Below are 21819 nucleotides of genomic sequence, written 5' to 3'. Positions count from 1 at the left end.
TTCAGATCTGCAGGATCTCAGCTACCATTACTTATATACTCGTCCAACTTCACTTTAGTTCCTCAACTCTTTTACAGGCTAAACAGCTGCGTCTACCTGTCACCCCCACTGAGTTAATGATCAGGACATTTGCCAGGGACAGGAGGCAGCTTGGCAGGTTCCAACATTTTCAACTGCCGATATGAAATAACTAGTTTAGTATCTGTACACTGCAGGCAGATAACACTTACCCCACAGCATACACAGACTGAGATACAGAACTAAATGATAATAAAAGTCTTCCGGGGAAAGGAGTGAGTTCTAGACAAAAGGCTGGTTTTACCCTGTTCTAACTGCCTAGATGCTGCCTGCCACAGGCCATACCTCAGGAACACAAGTCTGCCACTTCCACATCAAGATAACTTCCTCTACCATCCAAGGCTATTGTGTTTGATGCTTTCTGTGGGCAGCACAGCAACGAGCACAGCACAGACACACACAGCAGGCTGCGTGAGTGATCCGCCTGTGTCTTTACCAAGAAGCAGAGAAGCGACTCCTGCCTGCGGGGTCAGATGTCTGTATATGAACTCACCCCTACTTCCCAATCTTCTGAGGTTTCTTTCCATCCAGCTGAAGCTTTCCCAAGCATCATTCCTTGTCTCTACCTCTGTTTCTCTATTCTTTTATTTGTGTTTGTGATTGTGTGCATGATACGTGTTCACATGTGTCTTCAGAGAATCTACAGTGAGATCCTACCTCTCACCAGCCAGAAGCACAAGGACGACAAGCACTGGCAAGGATCTGGGGACCAGGAGTCCTCACGGACTGTGGGGAGGAAGGTAAGCTAGTCTAGCTGAGGAAGAACATGCTTGGAAGGCACTTGCTGACAAACCTGAGGTCCTGGGCTTGATCCCAGGAACCCAGGTGGAAAGACAGAAGCACACTCAAGTCCATGTTCTCACACGATCAATGTAAATAAATAAAGAGATTAAAAACAGACACACCCTTGGGCATACATGCAAAGACGTGAATCCCTGAAAGGACAGTTGTCCCCCGATCTCAATTTCAACACTACCCACAACAACCTGGAAGTGCAGACAACCAGATAAAGAAAATGTGGTCCAGACACACAGCAGAACTGTTGAGCAATAAAACCATAGCTGCCCAGTGCTCTGAGGCAAGGTGGATGAACTGGGAAGCCTTATGTAAGTGAACTAATCCAGGAAAAAGGGCAAATACCACAGGACCTCATTCATATGTGAACTCAACCAGGGATCTCCCACAGGTCAAGAGTAGAAAGACGGCTACCAGAGGCTGGCGTGGGGAACGACGTGGCAGAGGATGATCAATAGTTAATAAAGAAGAGTAAGAAGTTCTGATATGCTACTGCACAGAGGGGAGACCATTGGGGCCTCCAACATTTAACTACTGGGATAGGATACTGTTACCTCCAACATCTCTAGTGACACTTATACCTATCCTGGAGGCTGGAGTGCCTGCCAGACAATGATATGATAATGTGCCGTCAGTTCAGTGAACTCAGGCCAGAAACGGGAGAATTTTGAATGTTCTTACCATAAAGGAATGACAAATATTTGAGTAGGAACTCCTTTGGTTTCTCATATGAATGAATCATGTAGTACTTGCCCTTTGCCTGGACTAGTTCACTTATGTAAGGAATCCCAGAACTAAACAGTACATGATGCAGACATGCACTCAAACATTAAATTCATATCCATTTTCTATGTATTAGATAAAAAATAAATTTAAGTTAAAAGTGTTAATCTGGGGCTAGGGAGCTAACTCAATTGGTAAAGTGCTTACCTCATCTTCCTGGGGACCCAAGTTTGATCCCCAGAAACCACAGAAAAAAATGTAAGGTATGCTTGTTACACTTTTGTACCCCAACACTGGGGAGGTGGAGTCAGGATGACCCCTGAGGCCCACTGACCAGCCCGCTTTATTTAATTGATGAACTCCAAGCCAGCAAGAGTTGCTGCTTCAGGGGAGACAGGCAGCATTTCTGAGGAAGACACCTGGGGTTGTCCTTTGGCTATGTGCACAGTCTACATGAATATACACACTCATGTGCAGGCTTCCCACATGAATATGAATATAAACATATTCAAAAAGTTTAAATGATAAATCTATTAAAGGAAAAAACATAAAAATAAATGTAAACAAATTTACATCTTTGCTTAACACAAAGAGCCTTTTAGTTGACTTGAGAAAACCTAAGAACCAAATGACAAATTTCTATTGTTAAGTGTATACAATGAATGATTTTTAGCAGGTCTAGACCTCCCAGGAAGTGTGAAGAAGGACATAAGTGGTCACTTATTCACTTGTTCTATTGCTGGTCCTATATTTAGGGAACACCCTGTAATCCCATCACACAGGAGGCAAAAGCTAGAGGGTCATGAGTTCAAAACCAACCTGGTTTACATAACAAATTCCATCTGGGTGCACACCTTCAATCCCAGTACTCAGGAAGCAGAGACAGGAGGATCTCTAAGTTTGAGGACAGCCTGGTCTACAGGACAGACAGGGCTACACAGAAAAGCCCTGTGTTGAAAACTAAAACAAACAAAACAAAACCAAAACAAACAAAAAAAACAAATTCCAGGCCAGCTGGAGCTAAATTCACCAAAGCAAGCACACTGAATTTATTCATGCTGGATATGCTACTGTAAGGAATAATCTTACATTGTGAATTTCACAGACTTCAGCTTGAGAATACATTTTCTGAGCAATAGACCCTTCATAAATTTAATGGCTGTGTACTGTGCTCACCATTCCTGGTTTTAAAGCAAGTTAACTACAGTACTTACCCTACTGTCTCTGTATATATCGAACACAACTGTAAAGAAGAAAAAACTCAGTTACTAATAAGCGAATGCTTTCATAATCTAAATCTTTTTGAAAATTCAAGTATACTTTACTACTAAACACAGCAGAATATAATTAGCCATGAATACTTTTTTTTTTTTTTTTTTTTTTTTTTGGTTTTTCGAGACAGGGTTTCTCTGTATAGCCCTGGCTGTCCTGGAGCTCACTTTGTAGACCAGGCTGGCCTCGAACTCAGAAATCCGCCTGCCTCTGCCTCCTGAGTGCTGGGATTAAAGGCGTGAGCCACCACACCCGGCTTAGCCATGAATACTTATGGTGGCTCACACTTCTTAGCACTAGAGAAACTAAGGTAGGAGGACGGCTGCAGGGTCAAGGCCAGCTTGAACCAAGTAGGACCAAGGCCCGTTGGACTACAATGTAGGAATCTGCCCAACACAACAATGAACAGACTCATTGATGAAATAAAAGTCTAACTGTAATGATTGATCAAGCTTAAAAACACAAACCAAACAGCAACATAGTTGCTTGCATGGGTAGAGGAAGCTGTCACCAAGACAATTATCAGTGAAAGGCGTTCCCATCACACACCTGAGCTGGGACATGAGTCTCGTAAGAAAGCACAGAATGTAACCATGAGATAGCACGATTCTTCTTCTTCTTCTTTTTTTAATTTTTTATTTTTTATTAGGTATTTTCCTCATTTACATTTACATTGCTATCCCAAAAGTCCCCCATACCCTCCCCCCAACTTCCCTACCCACCCACTTTTTGGCCCTGGCGTTCCCCTGTATTGGGGCATATAAAGTTTGCAAGTCCAATGGGCCTCTCTTTCCAGTGATGGCCGACTAGGACATCTTCTGATACGTATGCAGTCAAGAGCTCCGGGGTACTGGTTAGTTCATAATGTTGTTGCACCTATGGGGTTGCAGTTCCCTTTAGCTCCTTGGGTACTTTCTCTAGCTCCTCCATTGGGGGCCCTGTGATCCATCCACTAGCTGACAGTGAGCATCCACTTCTGTGTTTGCTAGGCCCCGGCATAGTCTCACAAGAGACAGCTATATCAGGATCCTTTCAGCAAAATCTTGCTAGTGTATGCAATGGTGTCAGCGTTTGGAGGCTAATTATGGGATGGGTCCCCAGGTGTGGCAGTCTCTAGATGGTGCATCCTTTCGTCTCAGCTCCAATCTTTGTCTCTGTAACTCCTTCCATGGGTGTTTTGTTCCCAATTCTAAGAAGGGGCAAAGTGTCCACACTTAAATATGCTATGGAACCCAGTCTTGGCAAGTAGTAAAGGCATAAAGCACAGGTTTCATTCTATGCTATTTGAAAACTCTCTTGCATACCACAAACTTTCAGTTCCTCCAAACAACCCCCAGTTGTTTGCTCCGCAGCCGTCACGGCCTCAGGCAACAGAAGCTAAAAGGAAGAAGCACTCTACTCTGCACCGGCAGATCTGGTAAACGCACCAACTTCTGCGAGCGTGGAGAGAAGCGCCCTGTATTGACTAATGTTATCTTTAATTAGATAATGGGGTGACGTGAACACACGTCATCAGTGACAGCAATGGTAACATAACTAAGTGCTGGGTGCAGAACACAGAGCAGAGTGATGTCCACAACTTTTACTTTATTTATTGAGGCTCGGCGACCATTGCCAGGCCTCGCTTCATTGCACCAGTAGCTAATACTCACAGTCTTCATCTAAGAATTGATACTGTAGGTGCTCCTTGAAAAAGTCCTGAATGCATCTGCAAATTTCTTCTTTTTGCTTAGAAATATGATCATAGTATTGTGTGTAGTCCCTCTGAGAAATACCTGACAAGAAAACATTCAGTAGCTGTTACTATATGATACCCATAAAACACCAATTAACATAATTTCCCATATGTAGTGATCGAGGCTATTGAAGCTGGCCAGAAGACCATACAGGTGAACAGGCAGCTCAAACCAAATAGCTCAGCAACAAAGGTCTATGGATAGATGCATCTTAGGCTCCAGACTGCCACACACTTAATTTTGGAAGTCGTTATTTTATTTAGCAGGGTAGAAAGGATTCAGTCACAAAGACTTGCTTAGGAAAAGCTCCAATAGCAATTCTAGACGTGTGCACGCTTGCACCTGCTGCTTTCATGTTTAAAGCTAGTCTCTTCAAATCGCTATCGTCTCCCAGGTGTTGGGGGGTGGGAACATGTAACAGAGCCCTCACACACAGCTGCCTGCCTGCCACGACCACACTGTACTTCACAAAAGCAGCAGTGTTTCTCGTTTAGCGACGGTGACTGGTCTTCAGAGCCTCATCTTTCAGACTGTTGTAAGGAAAGGCCTCGGAGTTCTTAGTCACACACCCAAGTCTCCCTCTTTAGCACACTTAAACTGTGGAATATGTAACAGTGGGATACCTACATTTATCTTAGTTATAAGAATAGATGCCAACATTCCATTCATTCCCTGAGAACTGGTGAGCTGATGCTCAGTTACATGTCCCTTGGTCCACAACTTTTACCTTACAGAAAACAGACACTGGCAAACATTTTAAAAGAACAACTTACTTCAGTCCTTAGCCTGAGTAAGTGATAGCTAACAGGATAATAACTTCAGAGGTAAGAAGACAAGAAACAGACTTGTTTCATATATTTTCTTCTGCTCATGTAATAAACAATGCCCTAATAACAGAAAGATTATAGGAGCCTGGAGAGATGGCTCAGTTAAGAGTATATACTGAGCCGGGTGGTGGTGGTGCACACCTTTAATCCCAGAACTTGGGCAGCAGAGGCAGGTAGATTTCTGAGTTCGAAGCCAGCCTGGTCTACAAAGTGAGTTCCAGGACAGCCAGGGCTACACAAAGAAACCCTGTCTCGAAAAAAACAAAAACAAAACCCACCACAACAACAGAGTATATACTGTCTCACAGGAGACCTGAGCTTGGTTTCCAGCACCCACATTAAGACATCTTATGACTCCCTACAGCTTCAACACTAGGCAAATCCAACACTTCTGGCCTCCATGGACATTTGCACACCCCAACATAGACACACACGTGTGCACAAGTAAATAAAATAAATCTTTAAAAAAGGAAAGACTGCTAAAATGTAGCTTTTGATGATGTTTATTTTACAATAAGCACTTTACTGAGAGTAAAACAAAACTTTTCTAACCACTGGCTGAGAATAGTAAAAGCTGTCCCTCCATCTCTAGAGTCCAAACAGGATCAACAGCGCCACCTTCCTGTGTAGAAACTTTCTGGTGGAATTTTTAGGGTCACTTATATATACTATATCATCTGCAAATAGTGATATTTTGATTTCTTCCTTTCCAATTTGTATACCCTTGATCTCCTTTTGTTGTCGAATTGCTCTGGCTAGGACTTCAAGTACTATATTGAATAGGTAAGGAGAAAGTGGGCAGCCTTGTCTAGTCCCTGATTTTAGTGGGATTGTTTCAAGTTTCTCTCCATTTAGTTTGATGTTGGCTACTGGGTTGCTGTAGATTGCTTTTATTATGTTTAGGTATGGGCCTTGAATTCCTGCTCTTTCCATGACTTTTATCATGAAGGGATGTTGGATTTTGTCAAGTGCTTTCTCAGCATCTAATGAGATGATCATGTGATTTTTGTCTTTCAGGGCTCAGATCCCTTAGTAAAACAGAACTCCAGACTCAATATCAAACCCCTGTCCTAATTATTGAAATTATTTCCATCAAAAGCTTGTTTTTTCTCCTTTGGCTATTTTCCAATGAAACATGATCACTGTACATATTTATGAAGTAGTGTGACATTTTGATACATATATGATCAAAATAATGATAAAATTAATATATTCACACAATGAAATATAACTCAATCATAAAAGTGAAATTCTAAAATTTACAACACAGTTATCTTTCTCTTTTAAAAAATCAAGTTTACTGTTTGCTTGTTTGATATGCATGGGAACACATGAGTGTGTGAGGGGCACACACCTTTGATTAAGCAAGTGCACATGGCGGTCAAAGAATGGGAGTTAGTTCTCTCCTACCATGCAGGCTCTGGGACTGGCCTGAGGTTATCAGGCTTGGTGGTGTTTACCAGCTGGGCCACCTTGCCAGCAATCCTCTGTTAAAGGCTACTTTGGGGAAAGGGCTATAACAGAGCACTTACCTAGCATGTACTAGGATCTGGGCTCACTTTCTGGAAACGTATACACATTAAAGATTACCTTCAAGGACAAGAAGAACTCACCAATCAGCTTATTTTCTTTGACAAAACAACGGAATTCAGCCCCAGGAATTAATTCACACCATTTTCGGAGAACAAGCTGTAGACAAGGAATAAATATAACAGAAGTATATGAGAAGACCCTTTCATGTGAAGATCTTATTATAATGATTGTCATTAAAAGTGGTTTTGTGATAAAGAGGCCCCCTAAAACAGGAGATGTGACAGGAGCTGCAACCATGTCAGAATTGGCTTAGTGGTTGAGCGCTTGCTTCAGAAGCTCAGAGCCTGAGGAACATCCTAGCCAAAGCAGACTCACCATTTGCAGAGATTAGACCTGAGGAGCATCCTAGCCAAGGCAGACTCACCATTTGCAGAGATTAGACCTGAGGAGCATCCTAGCCAAGGCAGACTCACCATTTGCAGAGATTAGACCTGAGGAGCATCCTAGCCAAGGCGGACTCACCATTTGCAGAGATTAGGTACAGATAAAGAAGGCAAATCTCACCACACTGCACCACAAGCTGCCCTGCTGATTGTATATTGTGTCCTTCTTGAAGAGTGTCTGTCTGTCTGTCTGTCTCTATCTATCTATCTTCTCAGCACTGGGGTCCTGGGTTCAGTCATTAGCACATCTGTTTGTAAAGTTTAAGATGTTATAGAAAGTACTTATGAGAGTCTCGGTCTCCCTCTTCTTCCCTGCCCTTCCTCTCTCCCTCTTTCAAGAAAGGGAAGGACCAAGCTGTTATCACTGAGGTCTTAGCTGGGTAGTGGTTCCTCAATTTTTCTGGCGTTTAAATTATCTGATAATAATTTCCTCTTCTTAGAGAAAATTAAGTTTTTTATTAAATGTCTTAAGACTTCCAAATGCATTGAGTTCATCCTTTATTGCCGAGAGCTCTGGGTTAAACCTTGCCAATGTGTTATTTGCTAGGGAGATAGTTCCGTAGTTAAGAGCACTTGGTGCTGTTGCAGAGAACTGGGTTCAATTCCCAGCACACAGGTTGGTCTACAACCTCCTACAATTCCAGTACTAGGGGGATCTGACCCTCTTCTGATCTCTGTGGGCACCAAGCACACATACAGTGCTTATACATGTTTGTAAACACTCATACATAAAATAAAGTGAACAAATTAAACATATTAAAAACAAAAACCCTGTGAGCCTCAAACTAAAATATTATCAGTTCTTACGTATTCAAAGTCAATCCTGGAGTACGAATGTGGGTGTAACGTGGCGTCAGTCATTTTCAATCTAGCAACAAAGTAAGCAACTGTGGTACACTAACAGCAGTAAGTAACACACACTAATTGGTTTTTAAAGTACAAAATGGTAAAGCCGTTCTCCTTGCCCAGTTCTTCTGTTGTCCTCGGAAGCAACCCGAGCTTTCTGGTTCCTGTTTGTCTTTCTAGAAGTGGTCCAGGAATACGTAAGTGCACAGCAGATGGAAACCTTTTTAAGTACACAGACAGGAGCATATGCTGTATGGGACTCTGCTTGCAACGTTTTTCACTGTAATTACTTGAGGAACCTCACTTCCCCAGCTTTAATTCCAGTGTCTTACCATGCTGCTGCTGCATCAAACAGCAGAGGACTGGGAAGTAAACCTCAGCTTCCATTAGACACCATTTCAGCCAGCACTATACCTCAGTGAACGACTAAATAATACTCTGTGCAGGTCCTGTGTACCTAGCACCAAGTCCTAACACATGACAGGTACGTCACAGTAAGCTGTTCAGCAAAACATTAGATATAAATATGCAATGTGCATATAAATAGTGTTATAAAAGACTGACATGGGGAAAAAAGCTCTAGAAATAAGCCAGGGTGGGGGAGGCACATTCATACTTGTATGTAAAGACCAAACCCTCTAAGACCTAGTAACTATTTAGTGGCCTAATAAATAATAAATTCAATGTTCCATATATACAATATATTCATAGAAGATCTATCAATATAAAAATATTTAGTACAGTGAGTGTCAGTGGACAATATTTTCTCCATGATGCTAGAGACAAACCCAGGACCTAAAGCATGGCATACAAACACTTCACTACTAAGCTGCAACCCCAATCCCTAGACAAATTTTGAAAGCACATATATCTAGAGATGTCTAGAAGCAAATAATGCAGAAGGAAATTTTAATCATGGTACTAATTCTAAGATACTATAAAACCAAATATGAAAATGTTTTACAATTAAAAAGCAATGATGACCAGTTACTTTTCAGAAATACTGTATTTTGACAGTACAAGTTCAAAAGGAATCAAGAGTAATTACAAATGATAGTCTACTATGCAGCATTTAAAGGATAAGAAAACTCCAGAATCAATTAATTAGTTAAGAAATTAGCTGTATTTAAGACTACTGCCCATTGAGAGGTATCTATGTGTAAATTTTCAGAAAATGGAGCAAAGCCTGGAACTTGCATCAATTCCAATCCTTCCTAAGTCTGTGTCATCGCTCTCCACCTTCTCCATGTTCTCTGTAGGATGAGTGAGTGGGAGAAGGAGCTGACGCTAAAGTGAGGATGGTGTTGCTCTCAGTAATGCAGTTTGAGTTTGGGATGTCCGCCACAGGTTTCCAGCTCATGGTGCTATTTTGAAGGTGGCAGGCACAGGTCATGAAGGTACAGACACTGAACTAGATTTGTCTGGGTGAAAAGTACAAAGGCATTTATGTTATACAAGATTGTGTATATTCTCTGTGTACAGTATATATATCCTAGTATATAGTCTACAAATAGTACATTTTCTTTTTCTTTCTGTGGTGACCTAAGTAAGAATGGCCACAATAGGCTCATGGATTTGAATGCGTGGTCACCAGGGAGTGGCCCTATTAGGAGGTGTGATCTTACTGGAAGAAGTGTGTGGAGGAGGGTGAGCGAGGCCCATTGCCCCCTCTCCCTGCTGCCTGTCCATCGGCATGGAGAGAGAACTCTTTCTAGCACCATATCTGCGGCATGGCACCATGCTTCTAAGCATCCAAATAATAAACTAAATCTTTGAAATGCTAAGCAAGCCCTAATTAAATGTTTTCTTTTATAGGAGTTGCTATGGCCATCGTGTCTCTTCATAGCAACAGAACAATGACTAAGATACTCCTCACCCTGCCCTCTCTTTTGTTTGAGACAGAGTCTCACTGTGTGACTTTGACTGGCCTGAAATTTGCTTTGTAGACCAGCCTGTCCTTGAACTCAGCCATCTGCCTGCCTCTGCTGGGATTAAAAACATGCACCAACATGCTCCACCATGCCCCAACTAAAAATAATATATATTCTTCTATATGTACGACAAATTTCTTAAATGTAAAATTTAGCCGTTTTACGTTCCCAGAGAAATTAGACTACAATTTTTCATTTACAAATAAGCAGCACGCTTCCAGGAATTTTGTCTGGGATTCTCAATGTTCTAAGGGTGAACAAGCTGCTTACCTCGTACTCTATACAAGGGTCTGGAGAGTCATCAGTACAATGAATAAACCTTTGGAGAGAAAAAATGCAAATTTTTTGTTAATTTATGCAGACATCTTCATAAACAGTATGAGCTTTGATCCCATGAAACATTGCTTAGTGTTGAGTACTACGCAGGCGCATTTAATCCTCAACACAGCACAAGCAGCTCCAGTAACCTCCATTTTCCTGTCAATGGGCAAAGAATCTAAAATTCAAAAAAGGCCAAGCTTGGCAAATAAGCTAGGACTATACACAACTCAGGCTGTCCCACTCTGAGTGACGGTAAGTCTGTCCACTCTCGGTGTCTGTCCTGCTGTGGAGTCAGCAGGCTGCATACAGTTCTATGACATCAGCTCTGACTCTGAGAGCCACACAACATGGCTATGCTCCATCTTTAGTGGAGGTAGGATGGCAGCACCATCCACCTTAGTGATAACCCTGAGTAGTACACTGAGGACCGCTCTGTGGACAGTGATTTGGCCACAGAAAGCGACAATGTCTGCAAAAGACGTTGCACAGAACCATCCAACCCTCTGTTAAGCATCCCCTCTAAGGACTGTTTCATGAACAATAAAATAGAGTATTACAAAACGCCCATCTGTGGCAAGCCCTGGACTAGGCACCAGGACCACAAATCACCTAGGACCCCAAAGTCCTTTATGAGGCATGACAGAGGAAGCTAGCAGGTACACAGATCATTTCAGAACAGCAGGGAGAATAAAATCCTCTGATGGAACAAACAAGGAAGCAACTTGCTGGCTGTCATGAGTGGGAGGGAGAGGAGGAAGTAGAAAGGGGACCCACTTCGAGGCAAAGGGAAACATGCCACAGCAGGACAGGAATGCGAAGACAAGAACCCATGGGATTAGCACCCATGGGTATGTATGGGCAATGAAGATGGGTGAAAAGCGCTGGTTACTTTGTGTCTCTCACACAAACTAGAGTCACCTGAGAAAGGGGAGCTTACTGAGAGCCTGCCTCCATCAGACTGGCCTGTGCACAGGCCTGTGGGGCATTTTCTTTTTAAACTGATGATTGATACGGGAGGGTCCAGTCCACTGCGAGCAGTGCTATCCCTGGGCAAGGAAGTGGTCCTTCTTTAAGGAAGCAGCTGAGCAAGCCATGGGGAGCAAGTCAGTAAGCAGCACCCTCCGTGGCCTCTGCTTTAGTTCCCGCCTTAGCTTCCCTTGATAATGACTCTAAGCAGGAAGACGAAATAAATCCTTTGCCTCCCCAAGTTGCTTTGGGTCTGTATTTTATCATAGCAACTGAGAAGCAAAGAAAACCAGGACAAGGGGGAAAGCCCAGGTGATCCGTCCCTCCATTGCTACTCATTTTTTTTTATTTAATTTAATTTTATTTTTTGGTTTTTCAAGACAGGATTTTTCTGTGTAGCCCTGGCTGTCCTGGAACTCACTCTGTAGACCAGGCTGGACTCGAACTCAGAAATCTGCCTGCCTCTGCCTCCTGAGTGCTGGGATTAAAGGTGTGCGCCACCACGCCCAGCTCATTTTTATTTTTAATTTACCACTGACATGCATTATTGTAGGGAGCTTGACAAAATTGGTGGGAAAAAGGGTAGTTATAAAATGGTTGTACGTGTGCATCACTTGTAATATATAATATACAATTGTGAAAACCGAGCATGAAGAAAACAAGAGCACTTCCCCCCTTGTGGCTATTATGGTTGGAAGTGAGATGGCCCTCACAAGTTCATGTGTTCAATACGTGTCTCCAGCTGTTAGCCTGGGAACTTCAGCAGTGGGGTGAGTGTATGAAGTCAGACCAAGTCTCTGCTTGCCTGGCACCAGGAGGTGGGTAGCTCTCTGCCATGCTGCTCTGCCTCACTGTGAGCACATAGCCACGAGGCCACCACTCCTGTGGTTAAGGCCCCTGAACTGCGAGCAGAACTAGATCCTCCTCCTCTTGCTCTGTCATGGGAGAAAGGATTCAGCTAACAAATGTGCTGGGAAGGACCAATGAAAGACAGGAGTTCTCGGGCACAGAGAACCTTTTAAAGGCTGTCTTGAAGGTAGTGGGTAGTGAGGTGGTGAGGTTTTGCTCAGCAGGCATGAAGCCTTGGATCCAGTGTGAGGAAGGGGAGCATCGAGCCAGTCAAACACAAACCGGAGTGTAAAAGCCTTTGGCCTCCCTGACTCTGTGGCATGTTAGCACTCTGCAATCATTTCTGTTTTCACATTGCAAACAGTAACAGTTGTGGTCTACTTAGCTAGCTGAAATCCAGAGAAAGCAGACTTCTAGAACCACTAATAACTGGGAACCAAATGATATAATCTACAACACATTTCAAAGGAAAGGTACACAGTGTACTTTATTAAGCTGCCAATGGCCTTTCTGTTTTTACAGTAGCAAATGTTTACGTGGGCCATGTACTACTGAGGTAACAAGGGCGAAAGAAGCACTCAGCCAGAAGGTACACTATGACTCTCATGGATGGAGGTGCTGCAACTCTTACTAAAACTCCTGGGTAAGTTTAGTGGGGAGGCACAGGGAGGCTGGGGGTGGGGAGAGAGGAGAGAGGGAGAGAGAGAGAGAGAGAGAGAGAGAGAGAGACAGAGACAGAGAGACAGAGAGAGAGAGAGACAGAGAGAGAGAGAGACAGAGAGAGAGAGAGACAGAGAGAGGAAGAGAGAGAGAGAGAGAGAGAAATACATAGTACACACACTGACAAGACTTTAGCCTCAAGCAAGATTCGTGTTGAAAAAGAAAACAAAACCTATCATTAACCAAATTTTCTTTCCATAAGAAAGTCAGGAAACGTCTGTTAACACGCCCTACCACTCAGAGGTGCTACCTGAGGACCTCATTTCCCTTAAAAGCAAAAATCCCTTGCTTCAAATTCAACTAAGGTATGTTACCCAAAGTAGCTATACTTCAAAACTAACTTTGAGTATATTTAACATTGCGTAAGCAAAAATAAATCTTACAGGTCGTTTCAGGTTGATCAAAATTGAAGCCATGAAATATCAGGTTAATAAAAATCACTACAATTGTTTAATTCTTTAAAAATAACTACGCTTTCCCACGAGGACCAGCATGAGAAGCACTAAGAATATTAATGGAGTTCCTATGTTGGGACACCAGGCATGCTGGAGATAAGCAGACTACTCTAGGGTAGATAACCTATGTCTCAGACATAATCCAGGCTAAGATAGGAAACCAGGATGTACCTGGTGTGATGGTGCATGTGTGTACCAGGACCGTGAGGCAGGGGCACTATTATGAGCTCTAGGCTAGCCTAGGCTACACAGTAAGTTCCAGGTCAGCCTGGAACAGTGTGTAAGTAAATAAAATGAAAAGGAGAAGAAAAAAAGAGAGAAGAAAAGAAGAAGCAAGAGGAAGGGAGAGAGAGGAAGGAAGAAAACAATCAATGAACCTAAGGTCAAGAATAAAATCACCATCAAGACCTTGGGCTCTGTGATAAGCCTTTCTCAACCGCTTTTCACTTGCCTCGATGAAACCACATGACCATAATGGTGGGGAGTAGCCAGGCAGGCATGGTGATGGGGCAGTGCCTGAGAGCTTACAAACTTGATGCACAAGCACAAGGCACAGGCACACACAACGTTAGCTTCTGAAACCTTCAAGACCACCCCTCATGACACATCTCCTTCAACAAGGCCACATCTCATGTTTCCCCAACACTTGCACCAACTGTGGCCCAAGCACTACATGACTATCCTAGCTGCCATCAAGCTCTGGGCTTCTCACATGTCCCTTCCTCCACCCCTAGTGCCAGGGATTCGGGAAGGACCTCCATATTCAGCTTTATGTGGATCTTGGGGACCCACACTTAGGTCCCCATGCTTGCACTTTACCGACTGACCCATCTCCACAGCCTCAATTTAAAAAAAAAAAAAAAAGCTTCTCTATTCCTACATATACTAATTCCTCCCTTGGTTAGTCATCACATTACTACTTTAAAAAAGACATTTTAATTCACATTTGCATTCTACCACCCTATCTCATTATTTTTGACTGGTTTAACATTTATGTAATTTTGAGTAGCTTCAGAGCATATGTAGTAGTGGAGGTTATCACTGTAGGCATTTCCTTCTGGAGATAATTAACCAGATGGATGAGTGTGTCCATGAAGGAGACAGTAGAGGCTGAAGAGAAAGGCCATTCAGAACCTGCCAGGAGCTCAGATATGCAGAAGACGGGCCAACTTGATCATAGTAACAACGCTCTCTTCAGAAAAAAAAAAAGCTGGAAGATTACAACATTGTTTGTCACGCTAAATAGGTCTTATTTTGTGGAAGAAAACTTAAAGTGTGGGCAGAAAACAAAGGACAGACTTTGAGCAAAAGGAAACTCTACATTTTGGTGGGAGAGCCTTTCTGACAAGCGGATGCCATTTCTTAAGATTTTTCAACTATCAGTAGAAAAGATAAACGTGAAATAAGAGCAATTAGAATTACCATAAATCTTTTCTCCAAAGAGGCAAGAACACTCTATTTAAAAATCAGACCACCCCTAAATCAGATAAGGGACTAATATCCAATATATATAAAGAACTCAAGAAGGTGGACTCCAGAAAATCAAATAACCCCATTAAAAATGGGGCTCAGAACTGAACAAAAGAATTCTCACCTGAGGAATACCGAATGGCAGAGAAGCACCTGAAAAAATGTTCAACATCCTTAATCATCAGGGAAATGCAAATCAAAATAACCCTGAGATTCCACCTCACACCAGTCAGAATGGCTAAGATCAAAAATTCAGGTGACAGCAGATGCTGGCGAGGATGTGGAGAAAGAGGAACACTCCTCCATTGTTGGTGGGATTGCAAGCTTGTACAACCACTCTGGAAATCAGTCTGGCGGTTCCTCAGAAAATTGGACATAGTACTACCGGAGGATCCAGCAATACCTCTCCTGGGCAAATATCCAGAAGATGTCCCAACCGGTAAGAAGAACACATGCTCCACTATGTTCATAGCAGCCTTATTTATAATAGCCAGAAGCTGGAAAGAACCCAGATGCTCCTTAACAGAGGAATGGATACAGAAAATATGGTATATTTACACAATGGAGTACTACTCAGCTATTAAAAAGAATGAATTTATGAAATTCCTAGCCAAATGGATGGACCTGGAGGGCATCATCTTGAGTGAAGTAACACAATCACAAAAGAACTCACACAATATGTATTCACTGATAAGTGGATATTAGCCCAAAACTTAGGATACCCAAGATATAAGATACAATTTGCTAAACGCATGAAACTCAAGAAGAATGAAGACCAAAGTGTGGACACTGTGCCCCTTCTTAGAATTGGGAACAAAACACCCATGGAAGGAGTTACAGAGACAAAGATTGGAGCTGTGATGAAAGGATGGACCATCTAGAGACTGCCATATCCAGGGATCCATCCCATAATCAGCTTCTAAACGCTGACACCATTGCATACACTAGCAAGATTTTGCTGAAAGGACCCAGATATAGCTCTCTCTTGTGAAACTATGCCGGGGCCAAACAAACACAGAAGTGGATGCTCACTGTCAGCTATTGGATGGATCACAGGGCTCCCAATGGAGAAGCTAGAGAAAGTACCCAAGGAGCTAAAGGGATTTGCAACCCTATAGTTGGAACAACATGATGAACTAACCAGTACCCCGGAGCTCTTGTCTCTAGCTGCATATGTATCGAAAGATGGCCTAGTCAGCCATCACTGGAAAGAGAGGCCCATTGGACTTGCAAACTTTATATGCCCCAATACAGGGGAATGCCAGGGCCAAAAGAATGGGAATGGGTGGGTAGGGAAGTGGGGGGGGGGGGATGGGGGACTTTTGGGATAGCATTGGAAATGTAATTAAGGAAAATACGTAATTAAAAAAAAAAAATCAGACCACCTGAGTGGTTTGAAAGGAATGTCCTCTATGGTCCCAGGCATCGGAAAACTTGGTCCCCAGCTGGTGGCACTGTTTGGACGACTTAGGAGGCCTGTCCTTGCTGGGGATGTGCTTTGAGGTTTCAAAGCTCTGTACCACTCCTCATTAGTTCTCCCTGCTTCCTGCCATGGTTTATGCTGCGAGCTCTCAGTCGCTCCTGCCAGCATGCCCTCACTCTGCCTCAGGGACACTAACCCTCTGCAACCATAAACCCAAACAAACCCATTCTTCAGGAACAGTGTTTCACTGTCACACACAGTATCTAAGACGTGACCTAAATCACACACACTGTCATCTAGAGAAGTAAAGATGAAAATAATATGGCCACGGTTATGTCAGGTCCACTCACGCACAAGAAATTTACACTGACACTTCTGCTGAATTTCATTTGGATTATTTAAGTCTTATCAGCAGTTTAGTTTCCTACAATTATGAAAATTTATTTTTAAAAATTTCAGAAACAACTTTCAAATTTTAAACTAATAACTCTCCTGTATTCCACTGTCTTGCTTCATCCTACCCAAGATGAGAGACACCCCACTGTCTAGTGTATCTATTTGTTACACACTACCCATGTGTTAGTTATCAGTCGGACTACCTGGGTATTGTGATACTTGTGTTCCAGAAACCCTATTGCACAATAATAGTGACCCCAAGAGCTAGCAAGTCAAATACATCACGAGAAGCCATAATGGTGGTGCATTCTGGAAATGAAAAGGTGGAACGTATCATAGGCACGCATGCACAGGGAAAGAGAACCAGTGTATGTGCTGCTCAGTACTACCTATGACTTTAAGCATCCACTGGAGGTCTGTGGGCCTGCAGATGGTGGGTGCCTTACTGTAATAATCAGTTTTGTGATAATATTAAGAAAAGTATTATGCTGAATGTAGCTAAGTGTAAATTGCGAAGACAAGAAGAAAAAGAAAACAAAAATCCAAACCCCCTGGTCAAATCTCCTTCTCTTTAATCCGAGCCCTTGGTGCCTGGGTTTACTTTTTCACTCACTCAGCTTTTTCTTGCAATTGTTAACTGAACATGAGGAGTTTTTTTCATACTGAACTGACAATCAATAAAATAATCAAAGAAGTGTAGTAAGCCAGTAAGTCTGATCAGAGAGAATGCTGAATGCAGGCAGACAGCGCAGGCAGCAAACAGTATGCAGATTCATGGTAAGCACTGTAATTCAACTTCCACTCTTTAAAGCGCCTTGCCTACAGTCATCACAGGAAGAGCAGGAAAGCCAAAGCCAAAACATATCACTTACAGGAAACTGTCTGTGCAGGCACTGGGTAGACCCTCCAGCTCTCCCCGCTGCAGCCTTGCTGACAGACTCTGAGGTGCCCGTGCTTCCCAACCACCCCTGGTAGACCCTGAAACTTCAAGTTCCTCACAGGCCAAGGGCTACGTGAAAGCACCTCATGGTGTCTGGAGAGAGAGTGGAGTCTCTAGTACATGGGGCCTACTTAAGGAATTTAGGTGAGTTGGGGGGTGTCCCTGACCACCTCCTGTCTCAGCCTGTTTAAGGGCTGCCAGAGGTGAACAGGCCTCTCCTAGCAGATATCCCTGCCACAATGTATTATGCGAACATGGACTGAAGAAACAGAGCAATCAACGACAGGCAAAACCTCTAAAGGCATGAGTCACAATAAACCTCTGCACCATGTCTGTTGTTCAGCTTAGGTATTCTGTCAGCGACAAAACTAACCAACACATTCTAACTTCCAGGGATATTCACGACTGATCAAAGCACGAGGCTGTGATAGGCAGAAAACATGTTAGAAATAATACAGTTGGGGCAATAATCCCTATGTGTGTAAGCTATTTTCAGTTAGCTTTTGTTAACTTAAAATCCTTACTAGAGGGACTGGAGAAAGAGAGTTCGGGAGTTAGGGCACCCACAGTTCTTACACACCACCTGTGTGGTTCCTCCATACAGACATATACATACAATTCAAACAACACAACTAAAACATGAAAAGAATCCTGACTATATTACAATGTTGATTTCTTTAATCAATGTAAGCCTCAAAATAGTGTAAACAATACAAATTCATTTTTATGATACTGTAAAAACTTGCATAGGTCAACAATTATGTCTTAGGATAATCACTGGTGTCTTATTCTATTTAATTATTCAGTTTAATGGGAAGCATTCTGAAAAGGATCTGTGACTGGCAGTATCCAGCAGCGGGGCTTTGAACCAGTGAGTGAACACATTTAGGCCTCAGTAGAGTGAACTCGGCCTGACCTTGTCGGACCTAAAGGATTCCACTCTCAATCTTGGGGTGCCCTGCAGCCAAGCCATCCCTCCAGGCGTGGACTCTCAGTGCTGGTGAGTCTCCCTGTTAAGTACCAGGCTTCCTGGGCTGGAGAGATGGCTCAGTGGTTAAGAGCACTAACTGCTCTTCCAGAGGTCCTGAGTTCAATTCCCAGCAACCACATGGTGGCTCACAACCATCTGTAATGAAATCTGATGCACTCTTCTGGTGTGTCTGAATGAGCAACAGTGCACTCACATACATTAAATAAAAAAAGCCAGGCAGTGGTGGCGCACCCTTTAATCCCAGCAAAAGGAAAAAAAAAAAAACAAAAAAAACAAAAAAAACCCTGCTTAATGCTTTTGCTTCTATACGTTTGGGTTTTGTTTGGTTGGTTATTTTTGGTTATGATGATGCTAGGGACTGAATGTACGGCCTCATGCATGCTAATCACACACTGGGTGACTGAACTACCTACTCATGCTAGAATCTCCTTCAAAGTAGGAGCTGAGGCTGAGGCTGAGGCTGAGTGAACTGGCAGAACCAACCCAACTGCATGGTTAATAAACAGGAGTGAGTATACTCATGCAAACACTGTATTTCTGTAGCTTAAAGCTGAGGTTGCAGGCTAGTTTAACTGAGAGACTGGTGTTTAGAAGATGAATGGGAAGGGATGTCGAGAAGAGCTTCTCTGCTCTTGGGACACAGGAAGTGAGGGAAGCCCTGCTCAGTGGTGTGTGCTCTGCCAGCCATAATCAGCAGCAGGCTGAGTTCTGTAGTCAAACAAGGGCCATCAAGAGGAGACAGTAATTCTATATATTTTTAAAATGTATCCTCAAATTTACTTTAAGGATCTTTATTGCAGAGCTTTATAGAAGAAAGAGGATTGTTCAACACATGTTACCAGTATCTAGCAGCAAACATAACCTACAGGGCAATGTGAGCAACTGGATCCCATTCGTTAAGTTTAACCGTAGAGTTGGCACAGTGGTTATGAGTACTGGCTGATCTTCCAGAGGACCCAGAGTCAATTTCCAGCACCCCTAGCAGCAGGCAATATCTACAACTCCAGCTCCAGGGGATCTGATGCCTTCTTCTAGACTCCGAAGTCACCAGGCATGCATGTGGCACACAGACATATACATGCAAGCAAAAGGCCAGATACATAAAAAAACAAAAAAAGTCCCAAATTAAGGAAAATGAGGCGGGTGGGCTGGCAAGAGGGTTCAGGAGGCAGAGGCACTGAGAACCCGAGTTTGACCCCTGAATCCAGACAGTGTTGAGAGAGAATCAACTCCTATAAGCTGTCCTCTAACCCCCACGTTCTCTGCCACACTTGTACAAACACACATACAAAATAAAAATATGTGAAAAAATGTAAATAGTCCTTACACAGACAGAAACAGCAATATTTACATTATATCTACACATGAAAAGAAACCTAAACTTATGTAGCTTTTCACCACGCTTTCCTGTTCTCGTCAGTAGTTATTAATTTCATTTGACCATTATACACATATTTGAATTTTATAACAGGAAAAATTACCAAAATGTTTACCATACATAAAATCTTGACAGGCATATCCACTATGTAGAATTTATTTAAAAGACAAAGAAAAGTTTGCTCTAATACTCATCTGAGGGCCATGAAACAGCTCCTGATGCAGAACTGTTACAGTACGGCCCTGGAGAGAGTGGAATGTCACCACTGGGAAGCAGCTACTCACAAGACACTTACGGCTGTGTGAAGTCATGGGTGATGAAATCAGAACTCTTGAAAAGCAGGAAGATATCACTGAGGGTTCTACACTTCAGAGAACTGTTCATGGCTATCCAGTATGCATCCTAAACAATAAACATGTGTGAGTTACGACACACCACACGAGTGCAGCCCAGGCACACAGATGAGAGAGCACCAGTGCACAGCGCCTCCAGGATCGAATTACACTTCTCAACAAACAGAGCATGATCGGTCCGGGCTAGACACCCAGCTATGTACGCTGTGGACCAAGATGGCTCAACAGGCAAAGGCACTTCCCACCAGCTTTGACCACTGACTGCAATATCTGGGCCACACAGGGGAGAAGAGAACCACATCCCACAAATTGTCCTCTTCCAAAAATGCACATACAAGTACACCCACAAAACAAATGAGTGTAATTTTTTTTTTTCAAAAAAGTGTAGTTATGCACACTGAGATAGGAGGACCAGGGCCAAATCCTTTGCAATGTTTTTCACGATAAGACGGAAGGAAGGTTAATGACGTCACACAGGGCAGGGCAGGGCAGGGCAGGGGAGGGTGAAGATTCACGTGGTTAAGAATCAGCTGCTCTCCACAGTAAAAGCAGCCATTTCCAGCATCCCTGATCGGGGAGACCAACCTACGAGCACCTGAATTTGGATGCTCAGGGCAGTCGAGAGAGACCCTGTTCATCTGATCAGGAAAGAAGAAGTCAAACAGTTTCACCAGCACAACCCAAAGCAGGGGCTGCACCAGACATGTGGACACAAAGTAACCAGGCTCAGTGCAGTGTGACAAAGTCACACTTCTATAGACAGTTCAGACACAGGCTAAAATACACAATGAAAAACACCAATAATTACCAAAACTGTCCAATTACCCACACTGCGTGGAAGAAAGCACTGGTGTATACGTCATTCCATAAAGAAATGAGCAGGTGCATAAGGAATTTACAACCAGAAATAATCTTCCTATCTTAAGTGGAAACAAAGAAAATTTAAAACATTATTCATGTAGATGAAAAGTTGCCTGAGAAACTAAAAATGAATTTAAAAACCTCTACATGATATCTTTATAATTTCTCCCAATAAAAAAGACAATAAACTTCTAGTTAAAGAAAGTATACCCAAATTATATTTAATTCCACAAAAACATCAGTATGTACACAGCAAACCACACAGCTGAATAAAAAATAATGCAACGCTTAACTCTAAGGATGGCAGAACACGGAGTGAGAAGATGTTAGTAACTGTAGTCGCATACCTCAGGTAAGGACAGGCATGGCAAGCACCGAATATGTGGATCCCCGCCACTGTGTACAGGCGTGTCTGTGTCTGTCTGTGTCTGTGTATGCAAGGTTAGAGGGCAACTTTCAACACTCAGTTCTCTCCTGCCTCGTGGGTCCCTGGAATGAACTCAGGTCATCTG

The 21819-nt window shown here is 42.9% G+C and overlaps 1 protein-coding gene across 1 annotated transcript in view; it reads right to left on the bottom strand.

Annotated features, from left to right (window-relative positions):
- The window catches only part of Cdc123 (cell division cycle 123), a 52000-nt gene that overhangs the window by 5799 nt on the left and 24382 nt on the right, over nt 1-21819 (bottom strand). The window contains exons 6-10 of the mRNA XM_021156208.3: nt 20389-20495; nt 10455-10503; nt 7045-7120; nt 4521-4643; nt 2811-2839 (exon numbers count right to left, since the gene is read on the bottom strand). Of these exons, the coding sequence (XP_021011867.1) occupies nt 2811-2839; nt 4521-4643; nt 7045-7120; nt 10455-10503; nt 20389-20495 (384 nt within the window). The remainder of the gene's footprint in view (nt 1-2810; nt 2840-4520; nt 4644-7044; nt 7121-10454; nt 10504-20388; nt 20496-21819) is intronic.

The sequence above is a fragment of the Mus caroli genome, unplaced genomic scaffold (assembly GCF_978045245.1).
Source record: "Mus caroli unplaced genomic scaffold, Mus_caroli_1 scaffold_2, whole genome shotgun sequence".
NCBI classification, from domain to species: Eukaryota; Metazoa; Chordata; class Mammalia; order Rodentia; family Muridae; genus Mus; species Mus caroli.
This window is presented reverse-complemented; position numbering and strand designations above follow the sequence as displayed.